Genomic DNA, 15772 nt, shown 5'->3' with positions numbered 1-15772 from the left:
TCCAGTACAATTTCCAATTGGAAAAAAATCTGATTGAAAATGTTTTTGTAAGAAAACAATCATTTAGGCCAACTTGGGGAAAAAATATTTTTACAAACTTGGAAAAATAAATTTAACACCTTTTAAAAGGTAAAAGAAAAAATTTAGAAACTACTAGTAAATGTTTTGTGTGCTTTTCTAAATAAAAATGTGGTTCAAACAAAAGAAAAACATCTCCTAAACTGAGGAAAATATAAAGGATAAAAGTTCCATGGGGGCAGGGATTGTGTCTGTTATGTTACATTCACTGCTGGAAGCACAAATATTAATAAATATTTGCTGAACAAATGGATAAAATAAAAGTCCTATTTACCCTTACACTAAATTTCATTACTTTATTTCACTAGATGCTTATTCATTTTTATCTCCAACAGCTGGCATATCATGTCACAGAAAGAAGTTACCAATCCAGTTATTTGTTACATAAACAAAAAGCAAAAAAGATCAATAAATTTAATAAAAATTGCTTTTGAAGCTGACAGTCACTAAGGAATTGATAAGCATTACTCTAAACCACTACATTCATCCTGGACTAAAATCGCTACATACAGGATAAAAGCAATGACATCAAAGAAAGGGGGGGATGTTGCCATTTCTAGATTTCATTATGTCATGTCTAATAAGTGAACAACACTAATATTATTAACTGTAAACCAGGAATGTATATAAAAGTACAAAGAGAACGTAAAAGCCTACTCAGCCTGTATCAGCAAAGCAGCAAAACCACCACACCCCCACTCCCCACCCGCTCCCAAAAAAAAGGCAGACCTACCTTGGGCCTCTTGGACCTTCCAAGTAACTGCTTCTAGGAGGATCTGGAAGCAATCCACCTGACCTCCCTGGCATGTCCTTGACTGCAGTGATTGGCTGAGATGGAGCAGCTGGAGACTCCCCAAGTCCTTGCTCAGATGAGAATGAACTGTATGGCAGAGCAGACTTGCTCAGTGGAGCTTTAGAATTCACTTGTTCAGATGGGCCAATGGCTGATTGCAATGGAGGATGGTAAGTTGAGGGTGGGGCTGAACCAAAAGACACAGGAGTGGGAAGCAGTGCTGGTCTAGGTTTCTCTGGAACTTGTGAGTTCTGAGAACTGGAGGCTGGTGGAACTGGGGCTGTTGTTAACTGAGGAGGTATCCCTTGTGGAACTCCAGGGGGAGGCATTCCTGGAGGAGGTGTGGCTGAAGATAATGGTGGGAGGGGCATAACAGGTGGAGGTGCTGTTGAAGAGAGAGATGGTGGGGGAAGAACTGGTGGCGGCCCTGCAGAAGAGAGGGAAGGCGGGGGTAGAACTGGTGGTGGCCCTGCAGAAGAGAGAGATGGAGGCATCACAGGTGGGGGCACAGAGGTTGGTAGAGAAGGTGGCATCACAGGTGGGGGCATGCCAGGTGGTGGCACTGAAGCAGGCAGGGCAGGGGGCATCACTGGTGGTGGCAATGATGGAGGCAATACCGGAGGAGGCATTGTTGGTAGAGGTGGAGGCATCTGAGAATATGGGACAAAAGGTGGCGGCATGGACATGTTCCCCATATACTGGTTCTTCATGTTCTGAAATGAATTGACTTTCTCCTGGAGATAGGTCTGAGTGGCTTTCATATGTCCCTGCCATGTTTTCCATTGCTTCTCATACTCCTGAAGCTGATCTTTATGAGGATAGGAATGAAGCTGTTCCTCCCACAGCTGAAACTCTCGCTCCCAATCTTGGTAGAGATGTTGAAACTGCTGCTGCTGCATCTCATAATGCCGCATCTGCAAATCTACAGACATGGTCTACAAATAAAGGGATAAAAATTATTTCAAGACATTCATACAAGAGAATTAATCATAAGTTAAAATATTAATGAATCAAGGGCATTTGCAGCCTTAGGAAATTAGAACACAAGACTTTGGGAGGCTAAGGATAAGCTTGTTAAATCCTTTCCATGATGATCATTCGTCTTTCTCCCTCTGACTTATTTATATGTTATTACTGAGTTGGAAAAAATCTACCAAACACTAAAGCAAATACCTATCTCAGCAATAAGTATTTTTCAAGTTTTTATTATTACTATGGGTCATTTTAAATATTACTATTGAAAATGATCTGTTATAGACATATAGACGTAAGTTTATACCTCACAGATACAAGACAAACAAGTATCTAAGTCACTTCATCTTTTGTGGTGCATTTGCTTAGGTTTTTTGTGGTGGTTGCTTTGATCTTGCTGGTGGATTTCTGCTTGTTACTGCAGTGCTTCTCAGGCAAAAACACAGGTTAACTTGAAGTAACATAAGAAGCCCTGGCTCTTCTTCTTCTTTTTTTTTTTTGGCCACTGCACGGCTTACAGGACCTTAGTTCCCCGACCAGGGATTGAACCCCGCGCCCTCGGCAGTGAAAGCACAGAGTCCTAACCACTGGACCACCAGGGAATTCCTTTTTTTTTTTTAAATTGAAGTATAGTTGATTTACAATATTGTGTAAGTTTCAGGTGCACAGCAAAAAAAAGAAAAAAAATATATACACACACACACATTCTTTTTCAGATTCTTTTCCATTATAGGTTATTACAAGAGAGTGAATATAGCTCCCTGTGCTATACAGTTAAGTCCTTGTTGTTTATCTATTTTATATATAGTAGTGTGTATCTGTTAACCCCAAACTCCTAATTTATCCCTCCCCCTGCTTTCCCCTTTGATAACCATAAGTTTGTTTCTATGTCTGTGAGTCTGTAAGAAGCCCTGCTTCTTAAATCCCTTAGCAACAGTACTCTAACATCTGCCTGGGTTAACATGATCAGAAGATTCCACTATACCTGCCCTTCCCCAAGAGCATTTCCATAATACCACATTTCCCAAGCCCCCAGTAATGTGACAGATAACTACTTGGGCACTCCAGGGGAAACATCTGATATCTTTCCTTCTTCATACTTAAATCTCTTTCATGAGAAACAAATCCCTTTAACATCCTGGGGCAATTTCCCACGTGGCAACTGAGGAAGCACTCACCTGTATATGTGGTGGATGCTGTATAATCTGCTGGTACTGTTGTAGGATCTGCTGTAACTGAGCGTGCTTCTGCATTATTCCCTGATACTGGAAGCCAACTCGATGCTGCTGGTGCTGCTGCCAGTGTGCTGCTGCAGCCTGCAACTGTTTTAACCTGGCGTCTTCTTCCGGGTCCTCAGACTAAAGATAAAAGAGAGGGCACAGTTTTTTTCTAAGTCATAAACAGCAACCAAATTAATAAGAAACCTGAATATTTTATGAAGTATTGTGTCTTAATAGTATTGTGTTATAAAGTCCAGAATCCCTGCAACTCTGAGAAAAGCTATTCTATCTTTAGATAAAATACCTAGTTCTATCTATACTGTGATAATGGATACTAATACAAAGGAATTTATAAATCCCACGGTCTTTACGAGAATAATCACCTCACTGTTCCTAAATAGGATAACCATTTCCCCAGCAGAAAGTCAATCCACAGTTACTATCCTTTTCACTATATGAGAAATCTCTTTTTCACCTTAGTCACTTTTCACCAGCTGACTACAGTGTAATCATCATGTTTCAATAATGTTTCCACATAAGGCTCTTGGGAGAACAATGACCTTTGGACCAATGTGAGAACTTTCCATGTGCCAGTCAGTATGCTAAGCGACAAGGATTATCACATTTAATGCTTTAATAGCTCAATAAGAAAGCTACTATTTGAATATGCCCATTTCGTAGATGAGGAAATTGAAGCATAGAATGGTTAACTAACTTGCTCAGAGTCACCACCAGCAAGTAGCAATGCCTGGACTACAGCCCGGGCAGTTTGACAATAAAAGCTGAATCTCTTAATTACTGCCCTGTGCTGCCAATACGAAAACACCCACCCCTGCATCCCTTTACTGCTTAGAGACACTCAATTCAGAAGAGTGTCTAATTCTTCACTCTCACTTAAACGACGAAAAAATGCCTTTTCTAAACCTGATATGGCATACATCTGATTATTCCACAAATGAAATTTTACATGCACTTAAAAAAAAAAAACACATGAAAATATATATCCATTTATAACAAAGGTACATATATATATGAATCAGAAAAAAAAACAGAACTTAATAAATACCAAGTAATTAATTTCATGGTTACCTGGGGTTCCTCAGGTGGGAGAGGAGGTGGTACGTCCTCATTAGGGGGTGGTAATGGGGGCTCCTCCGATGGAGGGGGTTCTGGTACTTGGCTGGTGGCAGGTACAGTAACTTCTTCCTTTACTGGCTCAGCTGCATCCTTTGCTACAACAGGACCTTTTTTGTGTCCCGGCAAATGCACTTTTGTCCTCTGCTGCAAACTAAGCAGGTGCTGTCGATACCAATATTGCTGCTGTTCCTACAACAGAAACCATTTTTAAGTCAGAAAGAGAAAAACAAATATCATATATTAATGCATATATGTGGAACCTAGAAAAATGGCACAGATGAACCGGTTTGCAGGGCAAAAACAGAGACACAGATGTAGAGAACAAACGTATGGACACCAAGGGGGGAAAGCAGCAGGGGGTGGGGGGGGTAGTGTGATGAATTGGGAGATTGGGATTGACATGTATACACTGATGTGTATAAAATGGATGACTAATAAGAACCTGCTGTATAAAAAAATAAATTAAATTTAAAAATTAAAAAAAAAAATTTTAATTGACAATCCTGTATATCTGCAACTTGGTTTTGACAGGGAGCTACATTTGTGTCTGTGTTCATGTATTTATACATAAGAAAAGGCAAACCTGAACTGAGAAAGGCAAATAAATAAACATAATCTTTCAATTCCTCCCCCAAATTTATATATTTAAGTTAAACCATACATGTTAATTCAACATACTTCTCTATTCTCATTAAAAAAACATGCTTTTGGGGCTTCCCTGGTGGCGCAGTGGTTGAGAGTCTGCCTGCCAATGCAGGGGACACGGGTTCGAGCCCTGGTCTGGGAAGATCCCACATGCCGCGGAGCTACTAGGCCCGTGAGCCACAACTACTGAGCCTGCGCGTCTGGAGCCTGTGCTCCGCAACAAGAGAGGCCGCGATAGTGAGAGGCCCGCGCACCGCGATGAAGAGTGGCCCCCACTTGCCGCAACTGGAGAAAGCCCTCGCACAGAAATGAAGACCCAACACAGCCAAAAATAAATAAAATAAATAAATTAATTAATCTAAAAAAAAAAACAAAAACATGCTTTTGGAGGTGAGAGTAGTCTTTCTGATAAAAGATCAGAGTAAATCTTTTCAGTATTCATGGCTATTGTTTTTAACTTGCCTTTAGTTGGTTCAGTTTTATCCACGGGGGTCTCATGATTAATGAATATAATAAATAGCCCTACCTCTTCTCTCTGTCTTCTCTTCTGCAGTGTCCTTCCCTCTTTTAAACACCTGCTGTATCATTAATCTTGCCATACCCAGGTATATATGCATAAATGAAAATATATTGTGTTTTAGAATGCTATTTATTTTAAAAGTTTCACTTTGTCTTCCGAGTTATACTGTAATTTGATTTTCTGGAAGCTTATTTTGTGCTTCCACTTTCTAAAAATTACCACAATAATAAGTTTAATGTGGAAAAAAATTAGAAGATACAGCCTATCCTGATTATTCATGGATTCTGTATTTGTGAATTTGCCAACTTGCTAAAATTTATTTCTAACTCTAAAATCAACACTCAGGGAACTTTCACAGTCATTTGTGGACACGCGTAGATGGGCAAAAAATTAGTTATCTGACTTGCACGTTCCTGTCTGAGGCAGAACACGGCCATGCTCTGCCGTTTCGTTTAGCTCTTATATTGTAAATAAGTGTTCTTTTCAAGGTCTATTTAGGGCCACATTTTTCACATTTCTGTACTTTTTGGTTGAAGATTTTGCTGTTTAAAATGGCCCCCAAGCGGGGCTTCCCTGGTGGCGCAGCGGTTGAGAATCCGCCTGCCAATGCAGGGGACACGGGTTCGAGCCCTGGTCTGGGAAGATCCCACATGCCGCGGAGCAACTGGGCCCGTGAGCCACGATTACTGAGCCTGCGCGTCTGGAGCCTGTGCTCCGCAACAAGAGAGGCCGCGATAGTGAGAGGCCCGCGCACCACGATGAAGAGTGGCCCCCGCTCGCCGCAACTAGAGAAAGCCCTCGCACAGAAACGAAGATCCAACACAGCCAAAAATAAATAAATAAATTAATTAAAAATGCAACTGAGGGGAAGAAAAAAACTTAAAAAAAAAAAAAAAAATGACCCCCAAGCATTGTGCTGAAGTGCTGTCTAGTATTCCTAAGTGTGAGAACGCTATGCGCTATGATGTGCCTTAAGAAGAAAATACTTGTGTTGGATAAGCTTCTTTCAGGCATGTGTTATGGTGCTGCTGGCTGTGAGTTCAATGTTAATGAATCAACAATATACATTAAATAAGTTGTTTTTAAACAGAAACACATATAAAACAAGGTTATGTATTGATTGGTTGAAGAAAATGTGACCAAAGGTCCACAGGAACCTAACCCTGCACTTCCCCTAGGAGCAATCGTTCAGTATTCACTAATTCAGGGTTCTTGACAACTTTATAAAATATAAATACCTCAAATAAAGAGATTCAACTACAAATAAGCAATAATTAAAATCAATTTTAAAAAATCTCACCGCTCAGAAATAACTACAGGATCTTCATTATCCCAGTGTTCACTATATAATTCCCCATGGTTACAAGGTGGCATAAGGAAAAAAAAGTTGTCATAACACTAAAATATTCACTAATGAACTGCCCTATATACTTCTATAATTAACAACAGCATATAAACAAAAACAAAAGCATACATTTCTACTACAATTATAAAAATGCAGGATCTAGCAGAAGTACTACCAGTTAACAACCAAAAAGAATTTTTATAATAGGAACTGCAAAAGAGAATGACATGAATATCAAATGTTGAAAAACAGCCCCTGGAAAAATGTATAAGTCCCTAAAATATTTTTTCAACATATTCAAAAACAAAATAAATGATGATAATATAATGTTGTCACACAATTTTGTCACAAAAATTATAGTACAGAAACCTAATCTACACTTTATTCTTTATAAACTCTAAGATTCAGCTGTTCTTTGAGCTTTATTTTTCAAGATTGTGTCCCAAATTAAATTTTTTACTTTTTACAATAAACTTTTGGTCCTTGTGTTAAATGGATTCATTTTACTTGCATTCACTGAGATTCATTATCTCTGGATAACCAGGATTTCCTATATTGTTACTATTTTACTGTATATCCTCTCCAATTTTCCACATGCAAATATACATGATACTCTTTTCTCATGAAACATACTGTCTTGTTATCTGTTTTTTCATTCGCAGAATGTAACTGTCTTGGGAGAGAGGTGTTTCATGCTTTTCTCATATCCTGTCTGGTGCTTAAGCATAGTGCTGGAACACACAGTAGAATGTCAATAAATAGTTGCTGATCAGCTAAAGACTTCCCTTCTAGGTTACTAATTTCTATGACCTGAAACTTGCTACATCCCTTTGGAAGAGTAAATTCCATCTCACTAACTCCATCCTGAAGTTTGGGTCATGACTGGGTTTTTCTCTTTTTAATTATCATACACATAACCATCAGTTCCTGAAATATAATTACTTTTACTATTCAACATGAAAAAAATAGAAAAAAACCCCCACACACTGTTCATGATAGTCAACAATTATGTGGTATTAAAACATTTTCGGGCTTCCCTGGTGGCGCAGTGGTTGGGAATCTGCCTGCCAATGCAGGGGACACGGGTTCGAGCCCTGGTCTGGGAAGATCCCACATGCCGCGGAGCAACTGGGCCCGTGAGCCACAATTGCTGAGCCTGCGCGTCTGGAGCCTGTGCTCTGCAACGGGAGAGGCCGCGATAATGAGAGGCCCGCGCACCGCGATGAGGAGTGGCCCCCGCTTGCCGCAACTAGAGAAAGCCCTCGCACAGAAACGAAGACCCAACACAGCCATAAAAAAAAAAAAAACAAAAACAAAAAACATTTTCAACATTCTTCCATTATTGTATGAAAATACTGAAAACAGCAACAGGCTTGTTTTTTAGCTTTAAAAAATTAATAAACTCTTTCAAGTAGAAGTTAAAAGTTTCCTTTTTTTTAAGTTACTTTGAAAGCATCACCAAAAGATACAAAGATGCAAACTATCTTTCATAAACTAGAAGCCAGTGGCTATAGACAGGAAGATTATTCGGGTCTAGATTCTTTATCAATTTATACCCACCTTATTCTCGTGCTTTCTATCTTTGTCTTAGACCTAGTCTAAGGTTAAAACCTTGTTAGGAGCTCAAGTACTTGTTGATTTACTAACAGTATGCACTACAGATCAATTTCTACTTAATATGAACCCAATAAGCAGAAACCAGATCTAATTCAATCCTAGGACGAGGCTTTGGCACATTTTTAAAGCTCTGCAAATGAATAATGATGAAATCATTCAGAAATGTCCTCAGTGACCCCAGAAAAGGTTGCTTTATCTCTATTTTAAAAAGGAATAAAACCTGCCTGGACTTGCTAATGAAGCTGAAATAGTAGCCAGTTCTTCTGAATGTCCCATTATATCAGACAACTCCATCTCATATAGGATGTTAGTTCATAGGTAGAGGAAAATCACAGTATATGTCACATTCAAAAAGAGATTGAATAGAGTTAAAAAGTAAGGATGTATTTGTCATAAATACCATTACCAAAAAAGGTGCTAATTAATTCAGCAAGTATTTACTGACCACTTGCTACCAGCACAGTAAGGAACTAGGTACTAAATGATTCTCCAAGTAGGGAAATATAAAGAAGGAAGGACAGGGAGAGAGAGAGAGAGGATGAATGAATGAATGGATGAATGAATGAATGAACACATGTGTCTATGTGTGTGATGTTTTAAAGATTAATTTTGAAAGGTTACCTTTCCTGTCCAGGTTGATTAGGATAAATGCCTGTAACATTAAATGTTCAATGTCATATCCTAAAGCAAGTGGGATGGGGAGGGGGGACTTGGTAAAATAATGAAGTGGATTTCCATTTTTAAAATTTATTTAAAATATATTTATTTTCAACATTTTTGAAGTTCACACTCTATTCCAGGAATTAAGGTCCCATCTCAAAAAAAAACCTCCTTTACTGTGCCTCTTCCTCCAGCTCCTGCCCACATTCTCTCTCTCTCTCTCCTTCAGTCAAACTTCTTGAAAGAGTTGTCTATACTCACCATCCCCATTTCCTCACCTTCCATCACTCCTCAAATCAATCACCTTCCATCACTCCTCAAATCAATGCAATATGGCTTCAGTCACTATGAAACTGCTCCTGCCAAGGTCAACAATAATCTACATGTCAGTAAATGCAAAAGATAACTCACAGTCTTCATCTTGCTTGACCTCTCAGCAGTTACACAGCTGACTACTCCCTCCTCCTAGAAACAGTCTTCCCTTCACTTCTGTGGCACTGCACTGTCCTGATTTTCCATCCACCTATTTGGCCTTTCTTCCCATTGGTTCCCTTAGGTACTGTGGTTCTGCAGGGCTTGGCTCAATGTCCTTTAAACTTTATTCTTACTCTACACACACTCCTCAGGAGACCTCATCTATTTCTGTGCCTTCAAATACCATTTTTATGCTGATGACTCACAAGTCTATGTCTCCCAGATCTCACTTCTAGACTCCAGACCTATATCTAACTTCTAACTGGACATCTCCATTTGGAATCTTATGTCTCAAGGATCTTAACTCAGTAAGTCTAAAACTTAACTCATCATTTTCCCTTCATCCCCAAACCTGTTCTTCCCCCTCCTGTAGGTTATTAGTATATGGAACCACCATCCACCCAGTTTCCTATCCCAGAAACCCAGGAATCGTCCTTGATGCCTCCCTCTCCACTACTACTCAATCTCCAATTGGATTCTAGCACCAAAATATTTCTCCAGTCTTTCCACTTCTCTCCATCTCCTCCATCACCATCCAAGTCCAAGCCACTACTAACTCTTGCCTGGATCACTCTATTCACTATGCTCTCTACATCACTCTTGCTCCTTTCGATTCCACTCTCCCCAAAGCAGTGTGAACTTTCAAAAAAGCCAATCTGTCACATTTGCCTATATAAAATCCTTCAGTGGCTTCCTACTCCCCTTAGGATAAAGTCCTCATAGGTCCTCCCTGGCCTGGTTTGTACCTTCAGTAAGCCCTACTGAACTTAATTCTTTGAACTCTTATCTGGTTATTTCCTACCCATTCTTCAGGTTTCATTTAAATATTACTTGCAAAGGGAGGTCTCTTCAATTAGGTTAGAGCTCCCAGCTATATTCAATCATTTGAAAAATATATATTCTTCACCTACTATGTGCTAGACCCTGAGCAAGGCCTTGTGAATACAACGGTGAGCTTAAAAAAGCTCACCTTTTCCTAATCCTTATGGAATGGTCTAGTGATATTTTCTATTTTATAATTCCACAGCACCTTACACGTCTTCAATTACTTTTTAAATGTCTTTTCCCCGCACTGGAACAAGTGAATGAGGGCAGGTACCTTGTCTATTTTGTTCACCATTTCATCTCCAGTACTAAGCACAGTTCTTGGCACACAGTTGTTACTCAATATATATTTGAGTATTAAATAGTGACTAAAAACTCTAATCAAAGCCAACAGCTTTACCTAAATAAGTTTTAAGAATAAAAGAATAAATCACAGTTCATTAAAAAAAGACCAGTATGCATTTTACCTAGCCAGTCCTTGAAACACACAGAAAAGTTAATTCTTCAAAAAAGACACATTCCATTATATCACCACTTTACTCTGAAAACTAGAAATTAAATGGAAGAATATCAAGCACTTATCTTGTCTTTTCTATGCTAACTGTATTTCCAATCAAACAGCCCTAGTTCGTGAGTGAAAGTTTTTCTTTACAGAATTCCTTATGGTAAATACAGAAGAAACAGCAGGAAAAAAATCACCATATTGCAACCTCTAACAAAGAAATAATTTACTCAAGCAAAGACCATCAAAAGATGAACCACTAGATGAAATATGAGATGCAAGACTGATGGGAAGCTTTACAGCAGAGAAACCAGTCACCCCCCTTGATCAATCTTCGCACCACTAACTATGGGACAACCAGGCACTGAGTGACTCCTGATGGGATGCAAATGAAGTACACAGCACTACCTAGGTTACGAAGTACACTTGACAAAAGAAAGGTGAACTTAAATCTAAGAAGGCTGCACAGTTAATGCCTAGTTTACAAAAAACATGGGAGAGAGAGGAACAAGTCAAATGACACCAACGAGACAGCAGACAAATCCAGGACGTGGGACATTCTACAGGATAACTAACACAGATTTTTCATCAAGCTCAATGGCAAGGGTAGAGAAACAGAATAGGAGAGACTGACCTAAATCAGGGATTCTCAAGTGAGAGTGATTTTGCCCCCCAGGGGATATTTGGCAATATCTGGAAACATTTTTGTTAGTCACAACTGGGGGCTGCTACTGGCATCTAGCAGGTCGAGGCCAGAGATGCTGCTGAACATCCTACAATGCACAAGACAGCCCCACAACAGAATTATTCTGCCCCAAAATGTCTATATTGAATCCCAATTTGAACAAACCATCAAAACTTTATTAAGTCCATGGGGGAATTTTAACATGGATAATATCAAGGAATTATTTTTATTAGTATGATGAGACAATAGGGGAAATCTGAACAGATCTGGTATTAGATGATAGAAACTTGTTAATTTTGTTAGGTGTTATAACGTGTTTACCTTAGAAAAAGTCCTTTAAAAAAAATGTCTAAGAATGTAGGAATGAAATGATGTGAGATCTAAGATTCATTTAAAAATATTTCAGCAAGGACAACAGTAAAGGCCTAGGTGAAGCATACATGGCAAAATCTTGATAGCTGTTGAATCTGAGTGATGGGTATATGGGGAGAATCATACCATTTTCTCTACTTTTGTGCATGTTTAAAATCTTTCACTATAAAAAAATTTTTAATGAAATATTCCAAAAATAAAATATGAATCAACAAAGAAGGGTTAATTGTCAGAGATTGGCACTGGCATGAAGAAAATGTTTACCACCTAATAAACCAAAGTATCCTAAGTCTAGAACACGACAACTTTTGTATCTTATTCAACAAAACTTTGTGGAGAGCCGACAATCGGCAAGACACTGTCCTAGGTGCTACAGGGGATAAAAAGGTAAGTGAGGCAGTCTCTGTCTGCAAGGGACTTACAATCTGAAGAACAGAACCAAACCACATGGGTAAGCTGAAGCACGGCTTCATAGAGACCCTGATATTTGAGATGTGCCTCGAAAGCAATACAACTGCAAGGGGGGAGAGAGGGTTGAGGAAGTTGGGATGAATTCTAGAGAGAGGTAAAAAAAACCTAAAGAGGCTTAGCAAGGGCCTTCTTGATCTGGCCCATTCACACCTCTCAAATCTCATCTTCCACCACTTTCTTTACGGCTATCATCAAAGAATTTGAGGCACTGAATAGTCAAAGCACTAAAAGAAGTTCACTATAGATAAGGGTACAAAGACAGAAAAACAAAAACAGTGTTCGTGCTAAACATTCATATTAAGGACCAGTCTGATTCCCGCCCCCATCCCCCACTACCAAAAAACAATTCATTTGTCTAAGAGGCCAGAAAAAGTCCAGGAGAGATGAGGATATAAATGTCATATTTTGGCTTGGACTAACTCTGAGAGTGCTGGACAATAAAAAGCACTGGAAATTTCAGAGTGGGGTGGTAAAGGGGGCAGAAATTCCATCTCTATTATAATGGAGGAATCTGGAGAAATAACCTAATGGATAGTACTAATTTGGTGTAAGCTAACAGAATCTCTCATTCTACTGTTTTACCCCAGCATCTCAAGTGTTTTCTCCTGATGATGTGCCAAGCACCACGTCTTGCTTACTTAAAACAACCTGTTTCTCTTCTTAATTTCTAATGCCAAACCACTGTAAAATTAGAATAATATCTTTTGGAAATCTTTATATGTAAATCTGAGCTTGTAGATTAAAAGATTCTCTTTTTTCATGAGGGAATCTAGGTAGATTAGTAATTGCTAAAAGTGTCTATTTTAAGAAACCAAAACAAATTATTTCTTCCACTTTAATTTTATCTTCTTTCTTAAGAAAGGAATTCATTTATTACTGCTACCCTATCAATCTTTGACAGGGAAGCATCACTTGAAAGAGAAGTTTAGAGGAATGGCTCTCTCATGAATGAAGAGATGTCACGACCATTTTTTTAAAACTTGGCTGAATTCCAAGGCTGTTACTGTGGAGTAAATGGTAACAACAATGCAATGCAGCAAATTGGTCATGTCTTAAAACTATCTTTCAGTGATGTGAGAAAAGGATGTATGGGTCAGTTCCTTAAATGACCAACAGATTCCCAAAAAGGTCAAATATGTAGACTTCCCTAGGTATTGCATATGTATCTATAAACATAATTAGGATGTTCCTGATTAGAACAAGATTTCCATCCTTCATTTGCTGAGACTTCTTAATTCAGGAAGCTGACAGCTATCAGTGGCCCTTAATTTTCTTTTAAAGAAACTAACTGGTCACAAGATTCATATGCATTTCAGGTGTCAGCCCTTTGAGAAGCTTCTTTTTTATGCTGCCTCTCAAATAGAATTTTAGTTTAAGTTACAATTAAACAACAACAACAAAAAAGCCCTTTGCAACAGCAACAAAACCTAGAAGCATGGTCAAAGGAAACCAAGGAATATATCTGAGAAGTAACTCTTGAGCCACCCCATCACTCTGGTGTCTAGAAATATCTTCAAACACTGTTCTTTTAATAATCCACATTTAGCTAATTAAAAAGCTGGGATGTCAGACCTTTGACTTTTATGGAATCCTCTGGAGTGTAAATTAGCTAGTTATTGTGTGTCGGAATTAGGCTAAGCGCTGGGTACAGCCCCCAGGCCTGCTCACTTAGGGCCCTCTAGGTGAGAGACGCAGCTTGGGCAGATGTTTTCTTACCTGTGGAGTCATCGTAGAGGGATCTGGCTCAGGGGCAGCTTGCTGCTGTTCAGCACTCTTGTTCTTGGCCCCGCTCTCCAAAGGCTCTTGCTGGACAGTTGTCTTATTCCCAGAAGGGGCGGACGACGGTGGCGGAGCTAGCAGCTGGGATTTAGAATGGCCTTGGGAGGGGCGGGAAGGAGATGCCTGAGAAGAGGGCAAGTAGGACTGGGAATGGCTCAAATAGGACTGCGAGGAGGAGGAAGAGGAAGAATAAGATGGGGTGGGCGCCAGGTAGGACTGGGAAGGTGGGGACTGAGAAGGGGACGGCTGAGCGGGAGGCAGGTAGGGCTGAGACGAGGCCGGGGGGTAGTACGAGGGTGGTGGCTGAGGTGGAGGCATGTAAGATTGAGACGGGGGCATGTAAGACCCCGGCGGTACTGGGGGAGATTCAGGGGGAGAATCCAGCTCCATGGGAACCAAACCAGGAGGCCCGTCTCGTTGGTGGTGGAGCATCTGGTGTTTGTACTGCTGCTGCTTCTGATAGCTGAGAGCCGGCCCAGGTGGAGGGGGCATCGGTGGCGGCGGTGGCTGCCAGTCCCCGTAGCCGGCCCCCGGCATCACCGGCGGGGGCGGCAGGGGGGGCGGAGGAAGGTGATGGGGCTGGAGCACGCACTGCATTTGCTTCTGGTGCATCTGCTGCAGCTGCTGGAGCTGCGCCAGGTGCTGCTCGCGGAAGCTCATGAAGCCAGAAGAGGAGGGGGCCGCGGGAGTCGTCGAGCTCGAGTACCCGGGCCCCGGCGAGGCCTCAGGAAGCGCCACCGGCGGTGGCGGCGGGACCGGCGGCGGCGGATAGTGGCTGCTCCCGCCATACCGGCCCCAATTCGGGTACATATCGGAGAAGAAGGCGCAGCGCTCGTCCCGGCGTCGTTACGCGTCGCAACCGACCTCCAGGAGCTACAGCGGCGACGGCGACAGCCGGAACTCGCGGCGCCTACAGGCCCCGGAGCGTGTAAACGGAGCGCGCCAGTGCGCCGGCGCTACCGAGCTGCGCCCGAGACCGGGAAGGCGGGGACGGTACCGGGGCGATTACGCCTGCGCAGTAGCCACCGAGAGGAGAACAAAGGCAAGATAGAGCGGCCCTTTGCTTGGCGACTCTCGGTTGCCATCTTCCTTCCGGTTCGGATAATGTAGGGGCGAGTAGAATGTTCCTATATAGCCAAGGAACCATAGAGTCTCACAGCTGAGAGCGGTGGTAGAGATCGTGTCGCTCTACGGGTTCGTTTTTGAATGGAAAAAAAAAAAAAAAAAAGGTTCCATTCACAATAGCAACAATAACAAAAAACCATGAAGCAGGTAGGAATAACACTAATAAGAAATATGCAGAATCTATATAAAGGAAACTACAGAACTATACAGACTCATATCCGAGTGGAATAAAATTAGACTTGAAATAATGGAGAGGTTTACCATGGTTCTGAATGAAAAGAGGAAAAATTATAAAGATGTCAGTTCTTCTCAAATTAAGTGAATAGACTTAATTCAATTCTAACAAAAAATCCAATTAGGAACAAATCTGTGAAGATGTATTCTGAAGACAGAATGTAAGAGTACATCAATTCCTGCAGGTATTGTAAAAGGGAAGAAAGGGAATTCTTTAGAATAATTCAACGCAGAAGAATTTATGTTGGAGAATATCAGTCAAAGGAAAGATAGCAAAAGCCAGATAACAAGATTGTCTAGAGAGGACCAGATTGGATT

General features: G+C 40.7%; 1 protein-coding gene across 3 annotated transcripts in view; it reads right to left on the bottom strand.

Annotated features, from left to right (window-relative positions):
• Positions 1-15058, bottom strand: part of YLPM1 (YLP motif containing 1) — a 68405-nt gene extending 53347 nt beyond the window's left edge. For all 3 annotated transcript variants that reach the window (XR_005018678.1, XM_036842445.1, XM_036842446.1), the window contains exons 1-4: positions 14033-15058; positions 4153-4389; positions 3022-3201; positions 812-1806 (exon numbers count right to left, since the gene is read on the bottom strand). Coding sequence is in view for 2 of the 3 variants with exons in the window: in XM_036842445.1 (XP_036698340.1) it covers positions 812-1806; positions 3022-3201; positions 4153-4389; positions 14033-14905 (2285 nt within the window). In the remaining variant the exon portion in view is untranslated. The remainder of the gene's footprint in view (positions 1-811; positions 1807-3021; positions 3202-4152; positions 4390-14032) is intronic.
• Positions 15059-15772: the final 714 nt, after the last annotated feature.

Source organism: Balaenoptera musculus, chromosome 2, assembly GCF_009873245.2.
Source record: "Balaenoptera musculus isolate JJ_BM4_2016_0621 chromosome 2, mBalMus1.pri.v3, whole genome shotgun sequence".
In the NCBI taxonomy this organism is placed as follows: Eukaryota; Metazoa; Chordata; class Mammalia; order Artiodactyla; family Balaenopteridae; genus Balaenoptera; species Balaenoptera musculus.
The sequence above is the reverse complement of the archived record's forward strand: the minus strand, read 5'-3'. Positions and strand labels throughout refer to the sequence as shown.